Here is a 20,672-nt window from a genome sequence, read left to right on the forward strand (position 1 = left end):
CTGACAATGCTTTCTGGAAGTATTCCTGAGCCCATTCTGTTATTTCCTTGACAGTGGCATTCCTGTTTGAGGTGCAGTGACGTTTAAGGGCCCGGAGATCACGAGCATCCAGTAGAGTTTTACGGCCTTGACCCTTACACACAGCAATTGTTCCAGATTTTCTGAATCTTTTGATGATGTTATGCACAGTTGATGATGATAACGTAAAAGTCTTTGCTATTTTACGCTGGGTAACACCATTCTGGTATTGCTGCACTATCTTTCTGCTCAACAATGGTGGAGTTGGTGATCCTCTTACCATCTTGGCTTCAGAGAGACACTGACACTCTGAGAAGCTCTTTTTATACCCAATCATGTTGTCAATTGAACTAATTACTGTTAATTGGTCTTCTAGTCGTTCGTTATATGCTCAATTACCTTTTTCCAGCCACTTATTGCTACTTGTCCCAACTTTTTGGGGATTTGTTGACACTGTGAAATTTTGAATCAACATATTTTTCCTTTAAAATGTTACATTTACTCAGATTAAACTTTTGATCTGTCATCGATGTTCTATTATGAATATAATATTGACATTTGCCATCTCCACATCATTGCATTGCAGTTTTTATTCACAATTTGTTTAGTGTCCCAACTTTTTTGGAATCCGGTTTGTATCTCCTGTTAAAAGATATAATATGATGTACGTGAAAATAATATGATCTATAAATATGCTTAGTTAGTTCACAGCCTTTGTGAGACAGATAAATATTTAGTGTATAAGAATAACACAAATGGCTCCAAATGGAAAAGGTACCTGTGTGTGTGGAGTTTGTTTGGAGCCTCCCCTCTTTCTCTCTCTGGATCTGCTCTCGAATAAGCCTCTGCTCTTCCTGCAGCTGTCTGGAGCCCTCCTCTCTTAACCGGGCGATCTGTGTGAACACACACATACAAACACATTGAAGTAAAGAGATGCGCTCCATTGCAAAAACACACACAAGTAATGTACAGCACATAAACACACACCAGCACAATGCAAACCAGACCCTTATAGACAAGGTATAGAAGAATTTCCCTAAATCCAACTATTCTAAACTATGTGAACTACAGTAACCCTGGATTCTGTCTCTTAAGATAGAACACTGCCACCTACTGGCTGTCAAAGCTTAAGGCCTTTTCCTACTCACATAAACCCTAAACATACTTCAGTCACATGAAGATTAAATCAAGATTTCATACCACAGGCATGCAAAATGCTTTTACGAGCATATGGCATAAAATCCTTTACCTTATTCCGATACTGTTCCTTTCCCTAATGAGCTGGCAGGTGACATGTTATGATCAGGTGTAAAAGTCTTTCATGTACACACAGCTGAGACAGATATAAATCAAACAGACAAGGCTTCTAGAGAACCAGGCAAAGCTGGATAAAAACTCAGCATGGCTTTTAAAGAAATAGGACTGTTAAGTCCTAAGTGAAAGGAAAATATAGTAAAGGTTTGAAGAACCAGAGGTAGAGGATAAGCCTTATGACTGAAATCATGGGTAGATAGTTATATCATGATAAAACTCATGGTAAAAATGGTATAAATTAACGTTCTCAAAAACATAAAAAATTTTAAATTTTAAAAAAGGTTATTCCCATTTTTGGTGGAGATAAATTTGACGTATCATATTCACTTACATGTTTCCCCAAATAAAAAGCTGTGCAATTTGTTCTAGACATATATTGGGGCTTTTCCCCCGCATGGTACCTACTCAACACTATATGCTTTTTTGGGACCTGGTACTTGGTAGGTTTCCACTAGACAAGTTCTTCCCCCGAAATGAAGCTGGTGACATCGCAAAACAGTCTCTAACAGGGTTTGGAAACCACAATAACTGCAGCGGTATCATTAAGCATTGTTTGCTCATGTTGTTGTTATTTTTTGTGACTGAACACATTTTCACCACGCACCTGTCCAGACAGATTGGTGTAGTTGTTCATTCTGTGTTGAACCATCCAGCTTGCTCTGGATTCTTTCGTAGAGAAACCAATCCAAGGAACATTCAAACCTCTTCAAAACACCATGGTGTAATCTCTGAGCTGCCATTGTGAATCTGATAAAAACAAATATGCTCTCTACTGTAGCTTGGAGATTTCAGAAACTGTTTGCATGTGTGGGATGTCTGCATTTGGTTGTGATTGACAAGTCTCTCTGGTCAATCAGTGCTCTGCAAGGTTTACACCACACGTTTTTGTCTGTACTCGGCTAGTGTAGGACCACAGCTGTACTGTGACTAAAAAAAAACTACCTGGTTGCTGGGGCCAGGTACCAAATTTGCCTAATGGAAAAGCAAAAACGCCAAGTACAGCCTAACAAAGTTAAGTAGGAACCATGTAATGGAAAAGCAACACAAGTGAACAAAATACACTTTATCTGAATATGTTTTCATTCATTCATTATTTGTAACTGTTTATCCAGTTCAGGGTCGTGGTGCATCCAGAGCCTACCTAGAATCATTGGCGCAAGGCAGGAATACACCCTGGAGGGGAGTCCTTCACAGGGCAACGCACACACACATTCACACCTACAGACACTTTTGATTCAACAATCGACCTACCAATGTGTGTTTTTTGACCATGGGAGGAAACCCACACGGACACGGGGAGAACACACCAAACTCCTCACAGACAGTCACCCGAAGTGGGACTTGAACCCACAACCTCCAGGTCCCTGGAGCTGTGTGACTGCGACACTACCTGCTGCACCACTGTGCCACCCTTCTGAATATGTTTATTACTTTCAGTATGCAGTTCCCAGTCTTCAAACCCTATGATTTGTTTTTATTTGCAGATAACTGTGTTGTTTTATTCACAGTTCTCCTGCAAGCACTGTGTAGTGTAGTGATTTCAGCTCTCACCGCTCTCATTACTCATATCGCTGTTATCAGCCACGTGTTTTGCTTTGTAAATAATACTCTGAACTCTATGTACAAGCACAATAATAACATGGCAGCAGCTGCAAATCAGTTATCAAAAGAGACATCTATGGAACTAGGAGCTATCAATGGAACAATTACTAGAACAGCTGAGTATGCTTTAAGCACAATACTAACCGTCAATGCTATTATCTCTGCTAACATCACACTGAGCAGGACACATGGGATGAGCAAGAGGAGGCAAGGTCATTTATGTTTCTTGAATTCCCAGGTTGGCATTGGGACTGACGCTTACAATATAAATAACACATGACTGGACTGCTTGGGATTCATTCTATTTTAAATAGTCTCATAGATGAGCATGGAAAGAGATGATGTATATTTATTTGGCAGGTTCACGAATTCTTATTGTTGTACCTCTTCTTCTAATGTTCTGGAGATTTTGAACTCCTCTACTTTCTGAGCCTCTGCCTCAGCTTGTCGCTCACGGGCTTCCAGGTCTGTGGAGTTGCAAACACACACACACACACATGCAAAACACACAGCATAGTTCAAGTTAAACACAGTCCAAATGCATCCACCACTGTAAGGCAGACTGAGCTAATTGTACAATTTGCCCTGATCTAGTCTAATCCCATTAAAAGCACAGAGCCCACAGAGGGATGGTTGTGTGGTTTGGCCACCGAAGAGACAATGCATGGTTCACCTAGCTTGATCTTTTTCCTCTTGTCATCTAGTCTCCGGGTTCTCTCCTCAGCTTGTTTCTTGGCAGCTCGAACCTTGTCATAGGCAGCCTGTAGCAAACACGGGACAACGGAGAGTCAAAGAACAGAGTATGATGATCTGGCTTTAATGAAACCTGATCTTGATTTATGAGCAGACAATATTCATGTTTTAAAACATAAAACAGAGGTGACATTACCACAAATCACTTTTACACACACTGTGATTCCTAGTTTTTGGCAATTGCGATTGTTCTTGACTTAAAATCTGATTTGATGAAATAAGTGTGTGGTTTAAATCTGCCTGTGTGTGTGTGTGTGTGTGTGTGTGTGTGTGTGTGTGACTGTATACCAAACCATACAAAAGCTACATTCATTCCCTTTTGCCAGACCGGCCTGCATCTGGTCTAGAAGAGGCTTTTGCCATTGGAGCCTCACTGAGTGTCTGGGGCTCTCATGAGAGTTGTGTATGGACAGGAGTACCTCACAGAGGGGCACAGTGACTTCTAATCTGCCTATTATAGCTCACAGAAATGACAGGTGGGGAAGCAGCGTTATGCAAATGAGATGTGGAAGGTGTTTTACTGTATTTTACCACATCGTAGTGGATATTAAACATTGGGCTAGATTGTTTCATGTTGAATTAATAACCTTACAACTTTAGCTGTTAAGTTACTGTAACAGTCCATCCTCAGCCTCAAGGGCCACACCACTGTCACTTTGCAAAATGTTTTTTCTTGACAGTCACATTCACTATAGGGACTGACTGTGTTAATTCTATTTTTAAAACATCATGACCAATAAAAAAAATAATTATTAGGTGTACACAAGTTTTAAAAGCGTTTTTGTTTAATTAACATACATTTGTCATTTTAAATTCAGATCATCCAGCTCCTTTGTCATTTTATGGTAACAGTTGCATAGTATTAACAATGACAATTGTCATTATATGAAAAAGAAATATTAGCCTAAAATTTAAACTTTAAAATGCAACATTCCTGATCGCCAACATCAAAAGCACCATCTTTAAATCATGTAAACCAAAACTCTATATTTTTGGATAAAATATGTATATTTTGGTCCCAAAGGAACCCGTTCCACATAATGAAATATCATTATGTGATGCTTTGAAGCTGATGGTCGTCTGGCAGAAGTAGGTTTTCCTGGTCTTGTTTTTTAAACATTATTACAAAAGACCAATTACTTTGCTTGTTGTTTTTAAAGGGCCTAAAGGGAAACTAAGTTGCCAAAACCACACTTGCTCCTTCACAAAAAATGGTATTGATCTGCCTATTGAACCTACAGCAGTTTAGCTCCTGTAGCAGTTCAGGCAGTCAATCGGTAGAGAGTATTTTTGACAAATATCAGTCCTAGAGGCAGAAAAAGAACCAGCCTGTTTATTTTAAAGTCTGAAAAATGATCACATAAACAAAAATCAAACCGACCGAAATGTATAAGTGCACCTTGAGGGCAAAGAAAATAAGACAAAAGTACTATATGGCCCCTAAGATAAAGAGAGCAGTCATATAACCAGTATTTACCCCATCTTGTGCACATTGGATTAACTTGATTGAAGGATGGACCCACAGTAAAGGAACAACGGTTCAGTCAGGTAACGTTCAGTGGATTTCATTTTATTTTTCTGGGTTTTTTCCCTATGAACATTGACAAACGAAAACCTAAGATGATATAAAGTCATTGAATATATTAAAGCGGAAATACTATACCCCATTTCTAGGGGTCTTATCAAAACACTTGTGACATGCTTTGGTCAAACATCACAGCACCATTTTCCCCTTGCCTGGACAGTCCTGTTCAGATCGACCTGTTTCAGCAACTATTCCTTTAAATGAGAACGAGACAGCTGACTTCAGAGTGAGAGCTCAGGGGTGAGGAGCATGGAGCTGAAGCTTGTTTTTGACAAACTTTTCCATGCTTGTTGTGCTTCTTTGACTTTGTTTAACATTGTTTTTACTCTCTCACATAAACAGACTGGAACACACAAGGCTGGGCAAGGAGGTGTGACAATTCTAAAGTGCCTGCACACTACATAACACATTGCTCTCAATTTATCCCATGTTTTCCGACTGGGTTTGTGTCCATAAATTTTCATTTTAGAAGTGTTATTCGTGTCAATGAGATTTGCTAAAACCCTTTTTGTCTTTAAGCCATTAGCGGTTTCATTAGGAGATGTAAACGCAACTTTGCTACTGCGGAATTCACAAAGCAGATTATATTCTTATTATGCTGAAATATGGATTAAATCTCCTAACACTCACTCTTACAGTCTCTCACTCCACACATTTGTTGTTGAAGCCAGAATATGGAGATGTTTTATAGTCTGAGCTGTTACCTGCACTTTTCTAATTTTCTCAATTAAAGCTTGTGTCCAATTTTCTTTGTTTTGTATTAAAATTGTTTTGATTGACACCACTAATAAAAACATGACTTCTGTCTTACCCTTGCTGCAGCATCTGTCAGCACCTCAAGGGCCTGTGAGAGCTGGTGGAAGAGCTCCGCTGTGTAAGACAGACAACAATACACAATCACAATACTATTAAACACAGAACAGCTCCACAAAGAATCTTAAGAACAGTCATGCCTGTGTTTCGCCTTCGCACGGAAGGGAAAAAAAAAAAAAAAACATGAAATCTACAGTCGAGGCCACACGTCTGAATGATGGTTTCCCAGGAAGGGACGGAGGGCAGTGTGTGGAGAAATTAAGAACAGAGAAATGATGAAGAAACCCAAACACAGAAAGAGATGTGTTCAGTGAAACCTGAGCAGAGCTCAGATATGCGTGTTCATAGTTGAAAGTGGGATATTCAATAATTATAATGAGAGGGCTCTGTACTTCGGGCAATGAATTTGTGAGGGGCTCCCTTTTACTCACATTTCCGGAGTTAAAACAAGAGTGCTTGGAGTCTCACGAAAGCTGTTTCCTCTAATGACACCCTGCCGATTTTCCCACATAAACCTGGAGCCCCCCTGGCATGGCCATTAAGCCCTGTGGAGGGGCTGACACAATCAGCGGTCCCACGCAAGCCCCCCTCTGGAGCCTACTTTCTTGCACACCCATAATGACTTGCTTCTAGCACGAAAACCATTTCTCTCCCCCAATAACAAGCTTCTCTCATTTCCAGTTTGTCCTGGAGATTAACGGGCAGCACGCACATCAGTCTGTCCGCTGACGTATGAAAGCCAGTCAAAACAGGGCTCAAAAACACATATCAGTCTTAAAAGGGAACGAAACCAAAAAGTTAAAGAAGAAATTATTTGTTTAAAAATTGATAGATTGGAACTGATTTCCTCGACTGTATTAAGAACTAGGCATTTTGAAGGATAGGTCAACATCTTGGTCATGTTCCTCCAACAATCCCGGAACTATGTTTGCAGTGTGTCTGGCGCATTTTCCCGCTGAGTGTCCACTGTCATTATGAAATTCCACTGCTATAAAGGGGTGTACTGGGTCTGCAACAAAGTTTAGATAGGTGGTACATGTCAACGTAACATCTACATTAACGCCAGGACCCAAGATGTTTCCGCCAGAAGACTGCCCAATGACTTGTCTTATTAAAGGGTGTGCATGTTTGTGGATGTGTTTGCTAAAGAGATTCATAAAAAAAGACACTGGATCCTGCTGATTCCACTGAATACTCCTTTACTTACTTCTGTTTGTAAGTACTAAGGCCATGGTGCTCTAGACTGGTTCTAATTCACGTAGGGTGTTAGTTCTGAGACCTGGCTTTGTATGGTCACTGTAGCAAATTAAATGGCTAGTATTCTTCGGATGACTATTTGGCATCTACACCAAGTGGTTGTTGTCACCTTACCAAAATGTTTTTGCTGTGGTTTATTGGTTACTGTGAGAAAAAGGAAATTCTTCTCCCAAATGTTTTCATTTTTGTTGCTCTATGTATTGAGGATGCTCTGCTACAACAAATATGAGACAAACCTTTTATATAGATTTCATATTTATAATTTTTTATAATAATAATAATAATAATAATAATATTAAAAATACTTCTATCAAAACCTATACTTTAAGATCAAATATAAGCAAATAAAATTTTAAATTTAATTTGTGATTAACCACAATTAAAGGGCAGCACGGTGACGCAGCAGGTAGTGTCGCAGTCACACAGCTCCAGAGACCTGGAGGTTGTGGGTTCGATTCCCGCTCTGGATGACTGTCTGCGAGAGGTGTGGTGTGTTCTCCCCGTGTCCGCGTGGGTTTCCTCCGGGTGCTCCGGTTTCCTCCAACAGTCCAAAAACACATGTTGGTAGGTGGATTGGCGACTCAAAAGTGTCCGTAGGTGTGAGTGTGTGAGTGAATGTGTGTGTGTGTCTGTGTTGCCCTGTGAAGGACTGGCGCCCCCTCCAGGGTGTATTCCCACCTTGCGCCCAATGATTCCAGGTAGGCTCTGGACCCACCGCAACCCTGAACTGGATAAGCGCTTACAGATAATGAATGAACCACATTTAACTACAAAATTACCAACAGTTTTTGTAATCATCTGAATTGAAAGCAAACTATGGAAAAATTTGCTGTTTTTGCTGCTGTAATTAATTTTTACAGCACTGTCTTGAAATCAAGATGAAGGGGGGGCTGATATTGTGCCTGCTTCCAGAAGTTACATAGTGCAGTTCCTGTAGTGCTGAGCCAGGAGTTGCAATGACAGAGGCCCTATTCTCCTTATAACAGGTGAGTAGAGCGTCACAATGATTTTGAAGCTGTAATTTAAATGTTAGCAATACTACCTCGCCTTGCTTTACTCCACAGAAATCTAATTCGTTTTTTTTTTTATTATTTAAAATGGTATACAAATCCCAAATATAGTTAAAATGCTAATCCTAACTGCCCAGACCATGAGGGGTTCCATAAGAACACCCCCCACCTCTACTCCCGGAAGCCCACTCTCCTGCAAACCCTTAATGACTCGCTTCTGGCACAACTGCCATTTCTCTTCCCCACTAACAAGCTTCTCCCATTTCCAGTTTCTCCTGGAGACGGACGAGCCGCACGCACATCTGTCCAGCTGCTGATGTTTGAAAGGTACCCAGTCTATCAGAACGTATGCTAGTAGATTGGAAGAATGCGCTGTGAGCGTCAGGCCAGCCTCGGGCATCGGCTCTGTGTATGGTGTCTACACGCGACGGGAGGTCTGCAGCGCAACGTGACCCTCGCCTCACCCCCTTCTTGGCTTTCTCCCCCTATCCACGGCTTCCCCTTGTCGTGTGAGAGCTTAAATAGCATGCATGTGAGGCCGCGTATTCCACAGCCTTCTCAGCTTTCGTTTCTGGGAAAGCCAGCCCGTCTCGTTCAGCTCTGAACCCCCAGTACCCCCTCGTTTGCCTCTTTTTCTGACTTAATCAGGACTCAGCCGCAGCGTCCAGAGACCACGAAAGCCTCAATCGAAAACATGCCACATGGCTCCCCTGTCCAAGGTGCAGATTTGTCTTTCCGAACGAGTCCAAGCCTATTGTGTACATTCACAAGAGGATCCCAGGGGAGCCGAGGGGGGTGTACAAGAAGTGAACCCGCCTGGCTTGATTTGTCTGAACCACTGAGCACTGTAGCTGCAGGCCTTTATGAGAATGATTGTTCAATGGCAGGGATATGTCAGCCTGACTACATTGGAATGGCTCCATAAGGGGCTTAAGTGAAATTACATTAAAAAACAAAAGAAATACTTTTTCATTCATTCCTTTACAAATATTTTCTTGCACAAACATCAGAATTTGCTGATTGCATATCATTCATTCATTCATTATCTATAACCGCTTATCCAATTCAAGGTCGCGGTGGGTCCAGAGCCTACCTGGAATCATTGGGTGCAAGGTGGGAATACACCCTGGAGGGGGCGCCAGTCCTTCACAGGGCAACACACACATTCACTCCTATGAACACTTTTGAGTCACCAATCCACCCACCAACGTGTGTTTTCAGACCGTGGGAAGAAACCAGAACACCCGGAGGAAACAAAGACACAGGGAGAACACACCAAACTCCTCACAAACAGTCACCCGGAGCAAGACTTGAACCCACATTCTCCAGGTCCCTGGAGCTACCTGCTGCGACACTACCTGCTGCGAGACTGTGCCGTCCTGACTACATATCACTTCCTCTCAATCTCCTCTCACCAAAATATAGCCACCACCTGTAAAATATGTAACTTATAATGAATGCAACTCATTAGAACCTTTAGAACCCATAGCTGAGACAGTAGAACATGTAATCTACCATAGACATAAAAGCATATATTCGTTTTTTAGTAGCACTACCATCCATCCATCCATTTTTCACCGGGTCACGGGGGAAGCTGTCTGAGTAAAGAAACCCAGACCTCCCTCACCCCAGCCACTGCTTCCAGCTCCTCCGGGGTATACTGAGGCGTTCCCAGGCCAGTCTCTCCAGCGTGTTTTTGGTCTGCCCCGGGGCAGTCAAGAGCTGGAGGTCCTGGCCCGATGAAGCCAACAAGACCACATCATCCGCAAAAAGCAGACATGGAATCCTGAGACCACCAAACCGGACACCTTCCGCCACTTGGCTACGCAGAGAAATTCTGTCCATAAAAATTATGAACAGAACCGGTGATAATGGGCAGTCCTGACGGAGTCCAACTCTGACTGGAAAATAGTCAGACTTACTGCCAGCCATACGAACCAGACTCCGGCTCTGTTTATACAGGGACTGGATGGCTCGTAGCAAAGAGCTCAGTACCCCATACTCCCAGAGCACCCCCCACAGAATATCCCGAGGATCCGACACGGTCAAATGCCTTATCTAGATCCACAAAACACATGTAGACTGGTTGAGCAAACTCCCATGCACCCTCCAGGATCCTAGCGAGGGTAAAGAGCTGGTCCTGTGTTCCACCATCGGGGCGGAATCCGCATTGTTCCTCCTGGATCCGAGGTTCAACTATCAGTTGAACTCTCTTTTCCAGTACCCCCGCATAGACCTTACCGGGGAGGCTGAAGAGTGTGATCCCCCTATAGTTGGAACATACCCTCCGATCCCCCTTCTTTTAAGCAGGGGGAGATGCACTACCTACTTGTACAATCTCAGCTGTGAATCCAAACACTTTGTCAGCAGGATCATACATTTAAATGAACTCTGAGAAGTATTTTTACAATTACAGCTTTAAAATGATTGTGATGCTTCACTGACATGTAATAGGGAGGACAGAGCTTCTGTTGATGCTACTCTGGGCTCAGCACTGCAGAAAGGATACTATGTAACATTTGGAAAAGGGTAGGAAACCACCCCCCTTAATTTCAGGACAGTGCTGTAAATTAAGATGATTTCCTCATCGTACCTTATTCTTTACTTTGACAGTTAGTTCTCTGAAAAAAAAAAAAAAAAAAGATTACTCTCACCATTTCTACCTCTGTGTTAAAAATTATTATTAATGTCTTTTAAGATGTTTACAACTCAATTATTAACCATGTAAAAACAACAGATCGATAGATATTGATCATGTCATGCATCTGGTGGTGTCAATGTCCAACCAACCCCAAGTGTGAAGATGCCCCTGACAGTAACAGAGAATCAAACATTGGCTCAGCATATTATGTAACATCCTTAGAAAACACTCAGGTCTAATTCTGTCAGTTCTTTCACAAAAGTTACTAACACCTTTAGAGCATCTTGATTGTTGAGTTTCTTGAGAAACTTCATTCATTCATTTTCTGTAAACGCTTATCCCATTCAGGGTTGCAGTTGGTTCGGAGCCTAGCCGGAATCACTGGGCGCAAGGCGGGAACACACGCTGTAGGGGGACAACGGACAATTTTGTGTCGCCAATCCACCTACCAACGTGTGTTTATGGACCATGGGAGGAAACCAGAGCACCCGGAGGAAACCCACACGGACACAGGAAGAACACACCAACTCCTCACAGACAGTCACCTTACTTGAGACCTGAATATGAAAAACGTATACTCACCAGCCTTTGGGTTGTCTGGGTTTTTGTCTGGATGGCAGGTTAAGGCCTTCTGTCGGTATGATTTCTTGATCTAAAGGAGAAAAAGAAGATTGAAAGCAACCGTAATTTAGAAAGGGCCAATTGGGGTCATAAATAAGCATTCTGTTGCGCTTGATTTGATTGTAATAACATCAATTATTCTTTTCAAGAAGCACAAGTCCCCCTCCATATCCTTCAGCTCTGAATGGCATGTTCATATCTTATCACAAGATCAGTAAACGTTTTCACGAAAGCTTTTCTTGGAACAAGTCCAAGCCACTGTATGCTTCTTGGCAAATGGGATTGTGATCAAAATTCAGGGTCCATTGTTATTCATGCAGTTATTGGCAAGAAAAGAGCGGAGCAAAGAACATTAATGTGGGAGGGGTGATGGTCCCCTGGAAAACATAACATAAATGGTTATGGAAGTTTTGAAGTGGTAGATGATGGAAAAGGTTCACAGCAAGTTGATAATGTCATGAGACAGGACAGTTTTACAGTGGAGTGTTTTTCCGCAGATCACAATTATCACTAGTCACACTTTACACTAGATTTGCAGCAAACAACAGCAAATGATCAAGTCGATAAGATTCATTCATACAGTGAGGAAACCCACGCAGACACAGGGAGGACACACCAGTGATCTGAGGTGAGGACTAAACCCAGGACACCAGGACCCAGGAGCTATGCAACAATGACACTACCTGTTGCACAATTTGTTATTATTAGCAAGGCCCTAAGCACGCTTTCCCATACACATGGTAACAACTTGTGTGTAGCTCTAAACATTCCATCATGAAGCAAATCTCATGTTTTTAAAAGAAGTCCAAATGCTTATTTTAAATGGCAGACCACCAGAACCATGAGGGAAAAAAAACGTTCCCAGTATTTTGAGGAATGTGGACCGGTCCTTATTGGCATCATTAATGACAATATGCTTTTGATTAGACAAATGTCTTCTGCTAAGCAGAAGAGGCAAAGCCTGCTGAGAGCTGTCTGAGAGGAGTTGCTGCTTCACTGGTGCCTGTGGTGAAGAGGCACAGTTCTGTGGCTCTGCAATCCTCCGCATGCTTTACCCATCATGTCTTCAATTCAGATGCATTCATCAGAAGGATTCCTCTGACTGTTCTAGAGCAGCTAGCTACAGAGAATACAGGAACAAATATTCTCTGTTAGTGCCAGCATTGTGGCATTTCAGTACTAATAAATTAGTACTCAGTTCCAGACAATTAAAGCAGTAGAATACTATAAATGTGCACTTTTTACTGCATAATAAAACATGGAAAACATAGGTTGCATGCAGTGGAACAGTGCCATTACACGGCACTGTACATTAAATTTAACCTATGCTACTCTTCTCTGCTCCACTCAGGAAACTTGGTACCTGGAACTGGGTACTTTAATAGTACCTGCTATCTCATGGTTCCAAGTAAGCCAAGTAGGCTTCTCTCTACTCTTGCAGAGTGTTGACTGGCCAAAACTTGCAGAGCGCCAGTTGGCCAGAGAGACTTGTCAATCATGACAAAATGCAGACAGCATTACAAAATAGCCATTTGTAAAATCTCTAGCCTACAGTAGTGACCACACTGGTTTTTATTCGACGGACAATGGCAGCTCGCATAATTACACCATGGTCTGTTGGAGAGGTATGAATGCTACTCAGCTCTATTTTCTTTTTGGTCCCTGGTTCATTTTCCATTAGCACAGCTCCCCCAGAATGTAGCAATCTTGAGCTTTGGAAACCACAGCAACTGCAGTTGTGATGGTAAATGTTGTTTACTCAATGTGTATTTGCATGTTGTGCGCACAGATCAGTGTAGTTTTTTCATTCCTTGTTGCACCATTTAGATCTTTCTGGAGTCTTTTGTCTGCCCTGAACCCTAGGAAAGGAAACACAGTGTAATTTTACAAGCCGCCATTGTGTGTCAGATAAAAACTAATGTCATCTCTATTGTACCTTGGATATAGCTAGTTTGTGCAGGAAGTCTCTCTGACCAAGGTTTACACATCATGTCCCTTCTCGCCTTGCTTGAACCACAAGCGAGCAGATACTAAAAATACCCTGTTTCAGATACAGGTACCATATTTACCTAATGCAAAAATAATGGCAAAACAAAAACAAAAGTACAGTATAGTAGAGTAGGTACCCTGCAGTGGAAAAGCAGAAAAGCTGATAACAGAGGCATACACTGATGGTACTCAAGGCAAACACATCCACAAACTGTTAAATCTGAATCATGAATTCACAACCAGCTCTGCTGTATGTCCTTCCTTGAAGCACAGGAATCTTCCAGAAGGGAAGATGAGTGACGCCTGTGCAGCAGCAAAGAAAACCATGACTCTGTGAAGTTGGCAGAAGCGAACCACACGTGTGTCTTTATCCTAATGATTGCTCCAGTCATGGTTCAGTTGGAGGGCTTTTCCTAAACTAAACATCATTAGTGTTTGACGGCCTGCCCTGCCACCTGGTACATGTAAGCGTCCAGCAGAGTCGCACTGACTCTACACGTACCTTCCCTACCCCCGTGCTAATCGGCTGTTGTCTCTTGGGGAAATAGCAGTCTCCCTTGCTTAAATCAGTCTGAGCTGCGATCCATATCGAACTTCAGAAACATTTTTCTCATGTCTCAGATAAGGTCTAAAAGAGCATGACCCGTAAGTTTACCCCAGGTTCAATTTAACACCCAAAAGGCAGGAAAACTAATTAAATTTCCTGTCAGCTTGAGCCTCTGGAGTTTCAGCATGAGGTTTCTGAGCACTTGCAGATGGATTGTGATACTGTAGAAAAGGAAAGTGAACAAGCGTAAAGACTCTTGGCATGTCATCAAGATAAAAGGTAATAATTCCTAGTAATTTATGTACAGAGCTTAAGCTTAAGCAACCATAACATGACTGATAATAACCGTGACACTGTTAGCCATGTATTCCACATGGAACAACTGAGTGTTGGTATTAAACTCTAAAGGCTTGATTATTGGGCTGATATTTTTAGGGCTATACACTTTATGGCCAAAAGTTCATAGACACCATCTCAGGAAACACTCAATTTAAAAAGGCGACAAATATATGGGTAATATTGGTGGGTAATATTGACTTATTTTTGCTGTTTCAGATTATTTAGGCAGGAACCCACCCTAATTTCAGGAGACTGCTAACTGCATCAAAGTATACAGACTAAGAGTACTACAAAACAAAACAACTCTGTGGTAGTTCAAACAGAGAAACTTATCAACAGTATAAACTTCAGCCACACACAAACAACAGTCGTTTTTCTCTTCAAACATACCATTCCACCTTAAAAGACATGGCACTTCAGAACGTAAACAAACCATAGAGAACTGCAGTCACAGACCTTCCCTTAAAGGCTATTAACAGGGAGTCATGTTTTGCTGCACTAACAAAACATTAGTCCTATTTTACACATCCATTCCAACTCAGTACCAAAAGTACTTGAGTGTAAATGCAGTTTAGCCACACTATGAGGCAAAAAATGTCAGACGGTGGCCAAGAGCAGTTATTTAAGTGGTTGGGGCAAGAAAATGATTGACAAGAACCTCCCCCAAGAACCTTCCCCATTTTGGTCTCTGGTCCGCAGCATTCCCCTGGTGTTTGTGTTCTTGAATACTGGAATGAAACTTGGGCAGTGGAAGATGAACACAAGAACACTCAAGAATGTGTACTGAGAAATAGTTCTGAGTTGCTAACTAAGGTCTGAGGTCTTGTAAAGAAAATCCTAGCTTTGCAACTGAGGCTGCAGTTCTGATATTAAGCATATTGTCAGTGAATATATGGTATAATGCAGTAGGCCTCACACAGGGTCATAAACATCCAGAAAATGTTGCCATAAATGTTACTGATATCATCTTGTATAATTTAACACACAAGAAACATGTGAGGAACAACCATGATTATAGCGAACATGGGCGCAATCAGAATATTATGATGAAAATGTACCTGACTCTCCAACTGCTACTGTAGCAATCCAGAGATTTGAGGAAAATGCAGTACCAACTGAGCCAGGACCGGGTTAAAACGCCCTTAAAAATAATAAATTACCAGCAGCTGTTAAGACGAAATAAATTAAGACTTGGCTTTTTTTCTGTGGCCACAAACAAATGTAACCAAATAGCCCGGGGAGCTAATATGCTAACATGTGTCTTTTATAGACTGTCTGTCTCTGGCAGCAGAGTTCCTAAAACCATCAACAAACCATGCCTTTTGGCTTAGTTTCTTGGGGCTCTTTAGTGATTTTATTCTCTTTTTTCCCTCATCCATGCATACCCACAACCACCTTCTCCCAGGAGACATCCTTCAAAAAAACACTGAGATTTAAATACAAACCAGAATCAGCCATAACCAGGTCACATAACAAGACTGAGGAAGCAACTGAATAAAAAAGATAATAAAATTATGGTTTGAATTAATAAATATTACAATGAAGTTGGGACGTTGTGTAAAACATAAATAGAAACAGAATTTGACGATGTGCAAATCCTTTTCAAACTATACTCAACTGAATATACTACACAGACGAGATAATTAATGTTCATTCGAACTGATAAACTTTATCATTTTTTTGCAAATATTAACTCATTTTGAATTTGAGGCCTGCAAAAGAGTTGGGACAGGGGCAACAAAAAGGGGCAACTGGGAAAGGTGAGGAATTCTCAAAACACACCTGTATGGAACATTTCACAGGTGAACAGGTTAACTGAAAACAGGTGAGTGTCATGATTGTGTACAAAGGGAGCATCCCCGAAGGGGTGTCGTTTACAAGCAAAGATGGGGCGAGGTTCACCACTTTGTGAACAACTACGTGAGCAAATCATCCAACAGTTTAAGAACAACATTTCTCAACTTTGCAAGGAATTTAAGGATCATCAAAAGATTCAGAGAATCTAGAGAAATCTCTGCAAGTAAGCGGCAAGGCCGAAAACCAACAATAAATGCCCGTGACTTTTGATCCCTCAAGCAACACTGCATTAAAAACCAACATCATTCTGTAACGAATTTTACCACATGGGCTCAGGAACATTTCAGAAAACCATTGTCAGTGAACACAGTTCTTCGCTCCATCAACAAGTGCAAGTTAAAACTCTACCATGCAAAACAAAAGCCATATATCAACAACACCCTGAAAAGCCAGCATCTCTGTTAGTGCCCATGCCAAGGCACCATTAATGCTACATACAGGTTTTAGAGCAACATATGCTGCCATCCAAACAACGTTTTTTTCAGGGACATCCCTGCTTATTTCAGCAAGACAATGCCAAGCCACATTCTGCATGTGTTACAACAGTGTGGCTTTGTAGTAAAAGAGTGCAGGTACGAGACTGGCCTGCCTGCAGCCCAGACCTGTCTCTCATTGAAAATGTGTGGCACATTATGAAGTGCAAAATACAACAACGGAGACCCCATAAATACTGAGCAACTGAAGTTGTACATCAAGCAAAAATGGGAAAGAATTCCACCTACAAAGCTTCAACAATTAGTGTCCTCAGTTCCCAAACGCTTATTGAGTGTTGTTAAAAGGAAAGGTGATGTAACACAGTGGTAAACATGCCCCTGTCCCAACGTTTTTGGAACATGTTTCAGGCTTTAAAATGAGTGAATATTTGCAAAAAAAAAAAAAAATCAGGTTTATCCATTTGAACATTAAATATATTGTCTTTGTAGTGTATTAAATTGAATATAGGTTGAAAAGGATTTGCAAATCATCGTATTCTGTTTTTATTTATGTTTTACACAATGTCCCAACTTCATTGGAACTGGGGTTGTACATGTTATCAACTCACCTGCTGATTATGGAATATTTTAAGATTCAAATATATCCTAAATATTCTGTAAACCTTTTTTGGATCAGGACTGTCACTATGAACTTAAGTCTATGTTAGTAATATATTAATCTATTAATAAAAAAAATTTAAACTAATATTCCAGTGATTTTAATAAGGCCAAATTAAGACTAAACCATACAAAAACATGAGGAAAACCATATCAGAAATCTTAACCTGAGAAAGGTTAAGTATGACACCTTACAAATGACTTCATTAAAAATACTTAAACAACAAACACACAATGTCCCTACACAGGCAACATCATTTGTGCAGATGGTGCTCAGGTTTCAGGTACCACACCAAACAAAACTGTCTGATAAATGCTCCAACATAACCGAGAGCGTCATTTCCATCCTTGTTTATTAAATCACAGAATACAGATTGTATTTAGAAACACAGGCACAGCTGCTCTTAGTTTTATTTAGTGGTCTAGGACTGCCCCCTCTTGGCCATGATGGCAAGAACGCACTGCAACAAGAAAAGATGCTTCATAGCAGGTGTGCCCAAAGTCCTGTTTCACATGTTCTACCTCAGTGTGATGATAGTGACGTGTTGGTGTGGGACCCCGGGACTTGAAAGAACAGTAGTGTCTTTCCCTTCTTAACTCCATAGCTGAAGTGTTGAAGCAAGGCACCAGATCCTTTTGCTCTCAATTGATAAAAAGCTATGAATTGCTATTAGATTTGCTTTATTTGACTTTTTTTGGCTTTCATTTGTTTTCAAAGTTTATTTAACAGCTTTAGCATGTGTGAACCAAGTATACCATATTGGTTTCACATTATCTACAGCAAGAGATATATAAATATTTAAATTAATAACTGAGTAATACAGGGCTTCCAGTAAAAAACCTTCACCTAATGTACTGTTCATGTACCATTACCCCCTCTTAAGTTAAAAACCACAAACAAACTGCTTCAGTGGCCATCAACCCTGGTCCTGGAGATATGCAAATGCTAAACCTCTCAAACCACCCATGTCTGCCACATTTGCTTTAGCTAATTCCCTTTTCAGAAGTCCCTACAGTCCCTAGCTACTGTCTCTGACTTTACATCTACAAGGTGGACCAACGAGGTAGGAGTGTGACAGCAGACAGTGAGTGGACACAGTGTTTAAAATCTCCAGTAGCACTGCTGTGTCTGATCCACTCATACCAGAACAATACACACTAACGCACCACCACCACGTCACTGCAGTGCTGAGAATGATCCACTAACCAAATAATACCTGGGGGCCATATCGTTAAGCCCTTGTGTGATTCTTCTGGCCAGGCAGAGTATGTGAGTGTTTTATAACTTGAAACAAGGAGCCATTTAATATTTGACCGGTGTTCTAATTCTACACCTGCGTTTATATAAATGAATAAAGAGACTAGAACTGGGTCAAAAGAGAGGGAGGCTTTATTCAAAATTATAAACACTCAGGAACTAACGGAAACTTTAACGAGGTGTTTTTTTATATATGTTAATAAAGAAACTCTCCAATGTTTTACTTCACCTCTTTCTCCGTGGCTGTTCCCTCCACTCCGAGTAAAGCGTACAGATCCATCTGCAGAAGCTCTTTAGCTGAAGACATGTTTGTGTCTGTTTAATTCTTAATTTACGAAACTGAAACGTTAAACGTAAACCTTTTCCAAAATCTCTAACGTTACTACAGTCAAAACGTCCGGGCTCAGAGCCGCCACTGTCAATGACGTCACGAGCAAAATAAAAGTCCTTTAAGAAGACATTAAAACGGCTGCACCGACAGTGTTTGCTGGGCGGGGGGGATATAGTCCAATAGGAATGTTCCTCGGCTGATCTCCAATCGGACAATATTGATATTTGCTTATCTGGCTAAAGTGAAAAGTGTAATACCCCCATAGCTAATGTTTTATTATTATTATTATTATTATTATTATTATTATTATATTATTTTCAATTATCATTAATTTTTATTTGTTTCATTAATATTTGATACAATAATTTACGTTTGGACAAGCAAGATAACTAACTCATAAAAACTAAAACAAGATTTTATTAAATTAGCAGCAGACATCCGGCAGATGGCAGCAAAGGGTAATTTTTTTCACAAAGTTAGCTTTTCCAGACATTTAGTGGAAAAAAAAGGTTCAGTACTTCATAAACTTTCCTAAATACAGCTTTAAGGGACCATATCCTACAAATTTCTTAAATTATATTTGCCCTCATATCCTCCTTTGGCATTTTAATTGATTTATTTATGAAAATAGCATATTTATCTCTTTTCCAAGTACATAACCTTTTTTTATCAATTAATATAAAACAGTAGATAAACCTTAAGAGGACATGATATTTGAATGTTTTTTAACTCTAATGTACCATGAAAATTTGTTGGTTTTTAATTTAGTTTACATGTTAAAAAAAGAACTTTTTCTCAATGTCTCTGAAAAGGTATTCAGTTATCAAAAAAATAATAAATAAATAAAACACATTTATGTTCGATCTTTGCTTTCACAATGTGTGAGGACAATAATGTATTTTCCCTGGGGTTAAAGAAAATAAATGCATGTCCTTGGGCTTATACAGACCAGTATACGGTCCACAGATAAGTTTTTTTCAGGAGTATTATTTAAGAAGCACGGGGTAAGATTTTTTTTCCCCTGGGCTCCCACAGGGGGAAGTAATTGAGTGAAGGTTTCTTACCCTCCTCAAGAAGTTACATAGTCCAGTTTCTTACAGTTCTGATCCCAGAGTAGCAATGGCAGAGGCTCTGTTCTCCCTATTACAGGTTACTGAAGCATCACAGTGATTCTGAAGCTGTAATTGTAAAGCAGGAATAATAGTGTTTCTCTATGTTGCTTTGGCAGAAGTAGAGAAACTTTAGGGTTGTAATACATTGCTGACATAATATCACGTCCTGTCATTTCTAAGATTTGCAAGATTTGTTTTGCATTAACAAGTATTTCCCAGCATGTTCCATAAGAATGAAGTTGCATCAGTGGCGATTGCTCTAAGACTGCAAGGGAAGCTCAGCTTCCCCTAAAATGTCAAAAATAAGTGATCAAATATATACTGTTGTGTGTACATGTCATTGAATAAATATACACTACAACGCGCTCAACTTTTGTTCAGAATCAGCCTCTTATCACTGGTAAAGACACGGCTTTCCTCTCAATCATTCGCGCAGATTAACAGTGATTTAAACAGTGAGGACGCTGAGCGTCCACAGAGTTCAATGGAGAAGCAGCGAAGTGCAGGAAAACGAGACGAGTGATTGGATAAATG

At 40.7% G+C, this 20,672-nt stretch overlaps 1 protein-coding gene across 2 annotated transcripts in view; it reads right to left on the bottom strand.

Moving 5' to 3' along the window:
- The window catches only part of dnajc17 (DnaJ (Hsp40) homolog, subfamily C, member 17), a 70,318-nt gene extending 51,217 nt beyond the window's left edge, over positions 1-19,101 (bottom strand). For both annotated transcript variants that reach the window (XM_066683667.1, XM_066683676.1), the window contains exons 1-6: positions 18,925-19,101; positions 11,576-11,645; positions 6,084-6,142; positions 3,608-3,695; positions 3,319-3,401; positions 797-911 (exon numbers count right to left, since the gene is read on the bottom strand). In XM_066683667.1, the coding sequence (XP_066539764.1) occupies positions 797-911; positions 3,319-3,401; positions 3,608-3,695; positions 6,084-6,142; positions 11,576-11,645; positions 18,925-19,002 (493 nt within the window). In that variant the 5' untranslated portion in view covers positions 19,003-19,101. The remainder of the gene's footprint in view (positions 1-796; positions 912-3,318; positions 3,402-3,607; positions 3,696-6,083; positions 6,143-11,575; positions 11,646-18,924) is intronic.
- Between the last annotated feature and the right edge of the window lie 1,571 nt (positions 19,102-20,672).

This window comes from Hoplias malabaricus, chromosome 1 (assembly GCF_029633855.1).
Source record: "Hoplias malabaricus isolate fHopMal1 chromosome 1, fHopMal1.hap1, whole genome shotgun sequence".
Taxonomy (NCBI): Eukaryota; Metazoa; Chordata; class Actinopteri; order Characiformes; family Erythrinidae; genus Hoplias; species Hoplias malabaricus.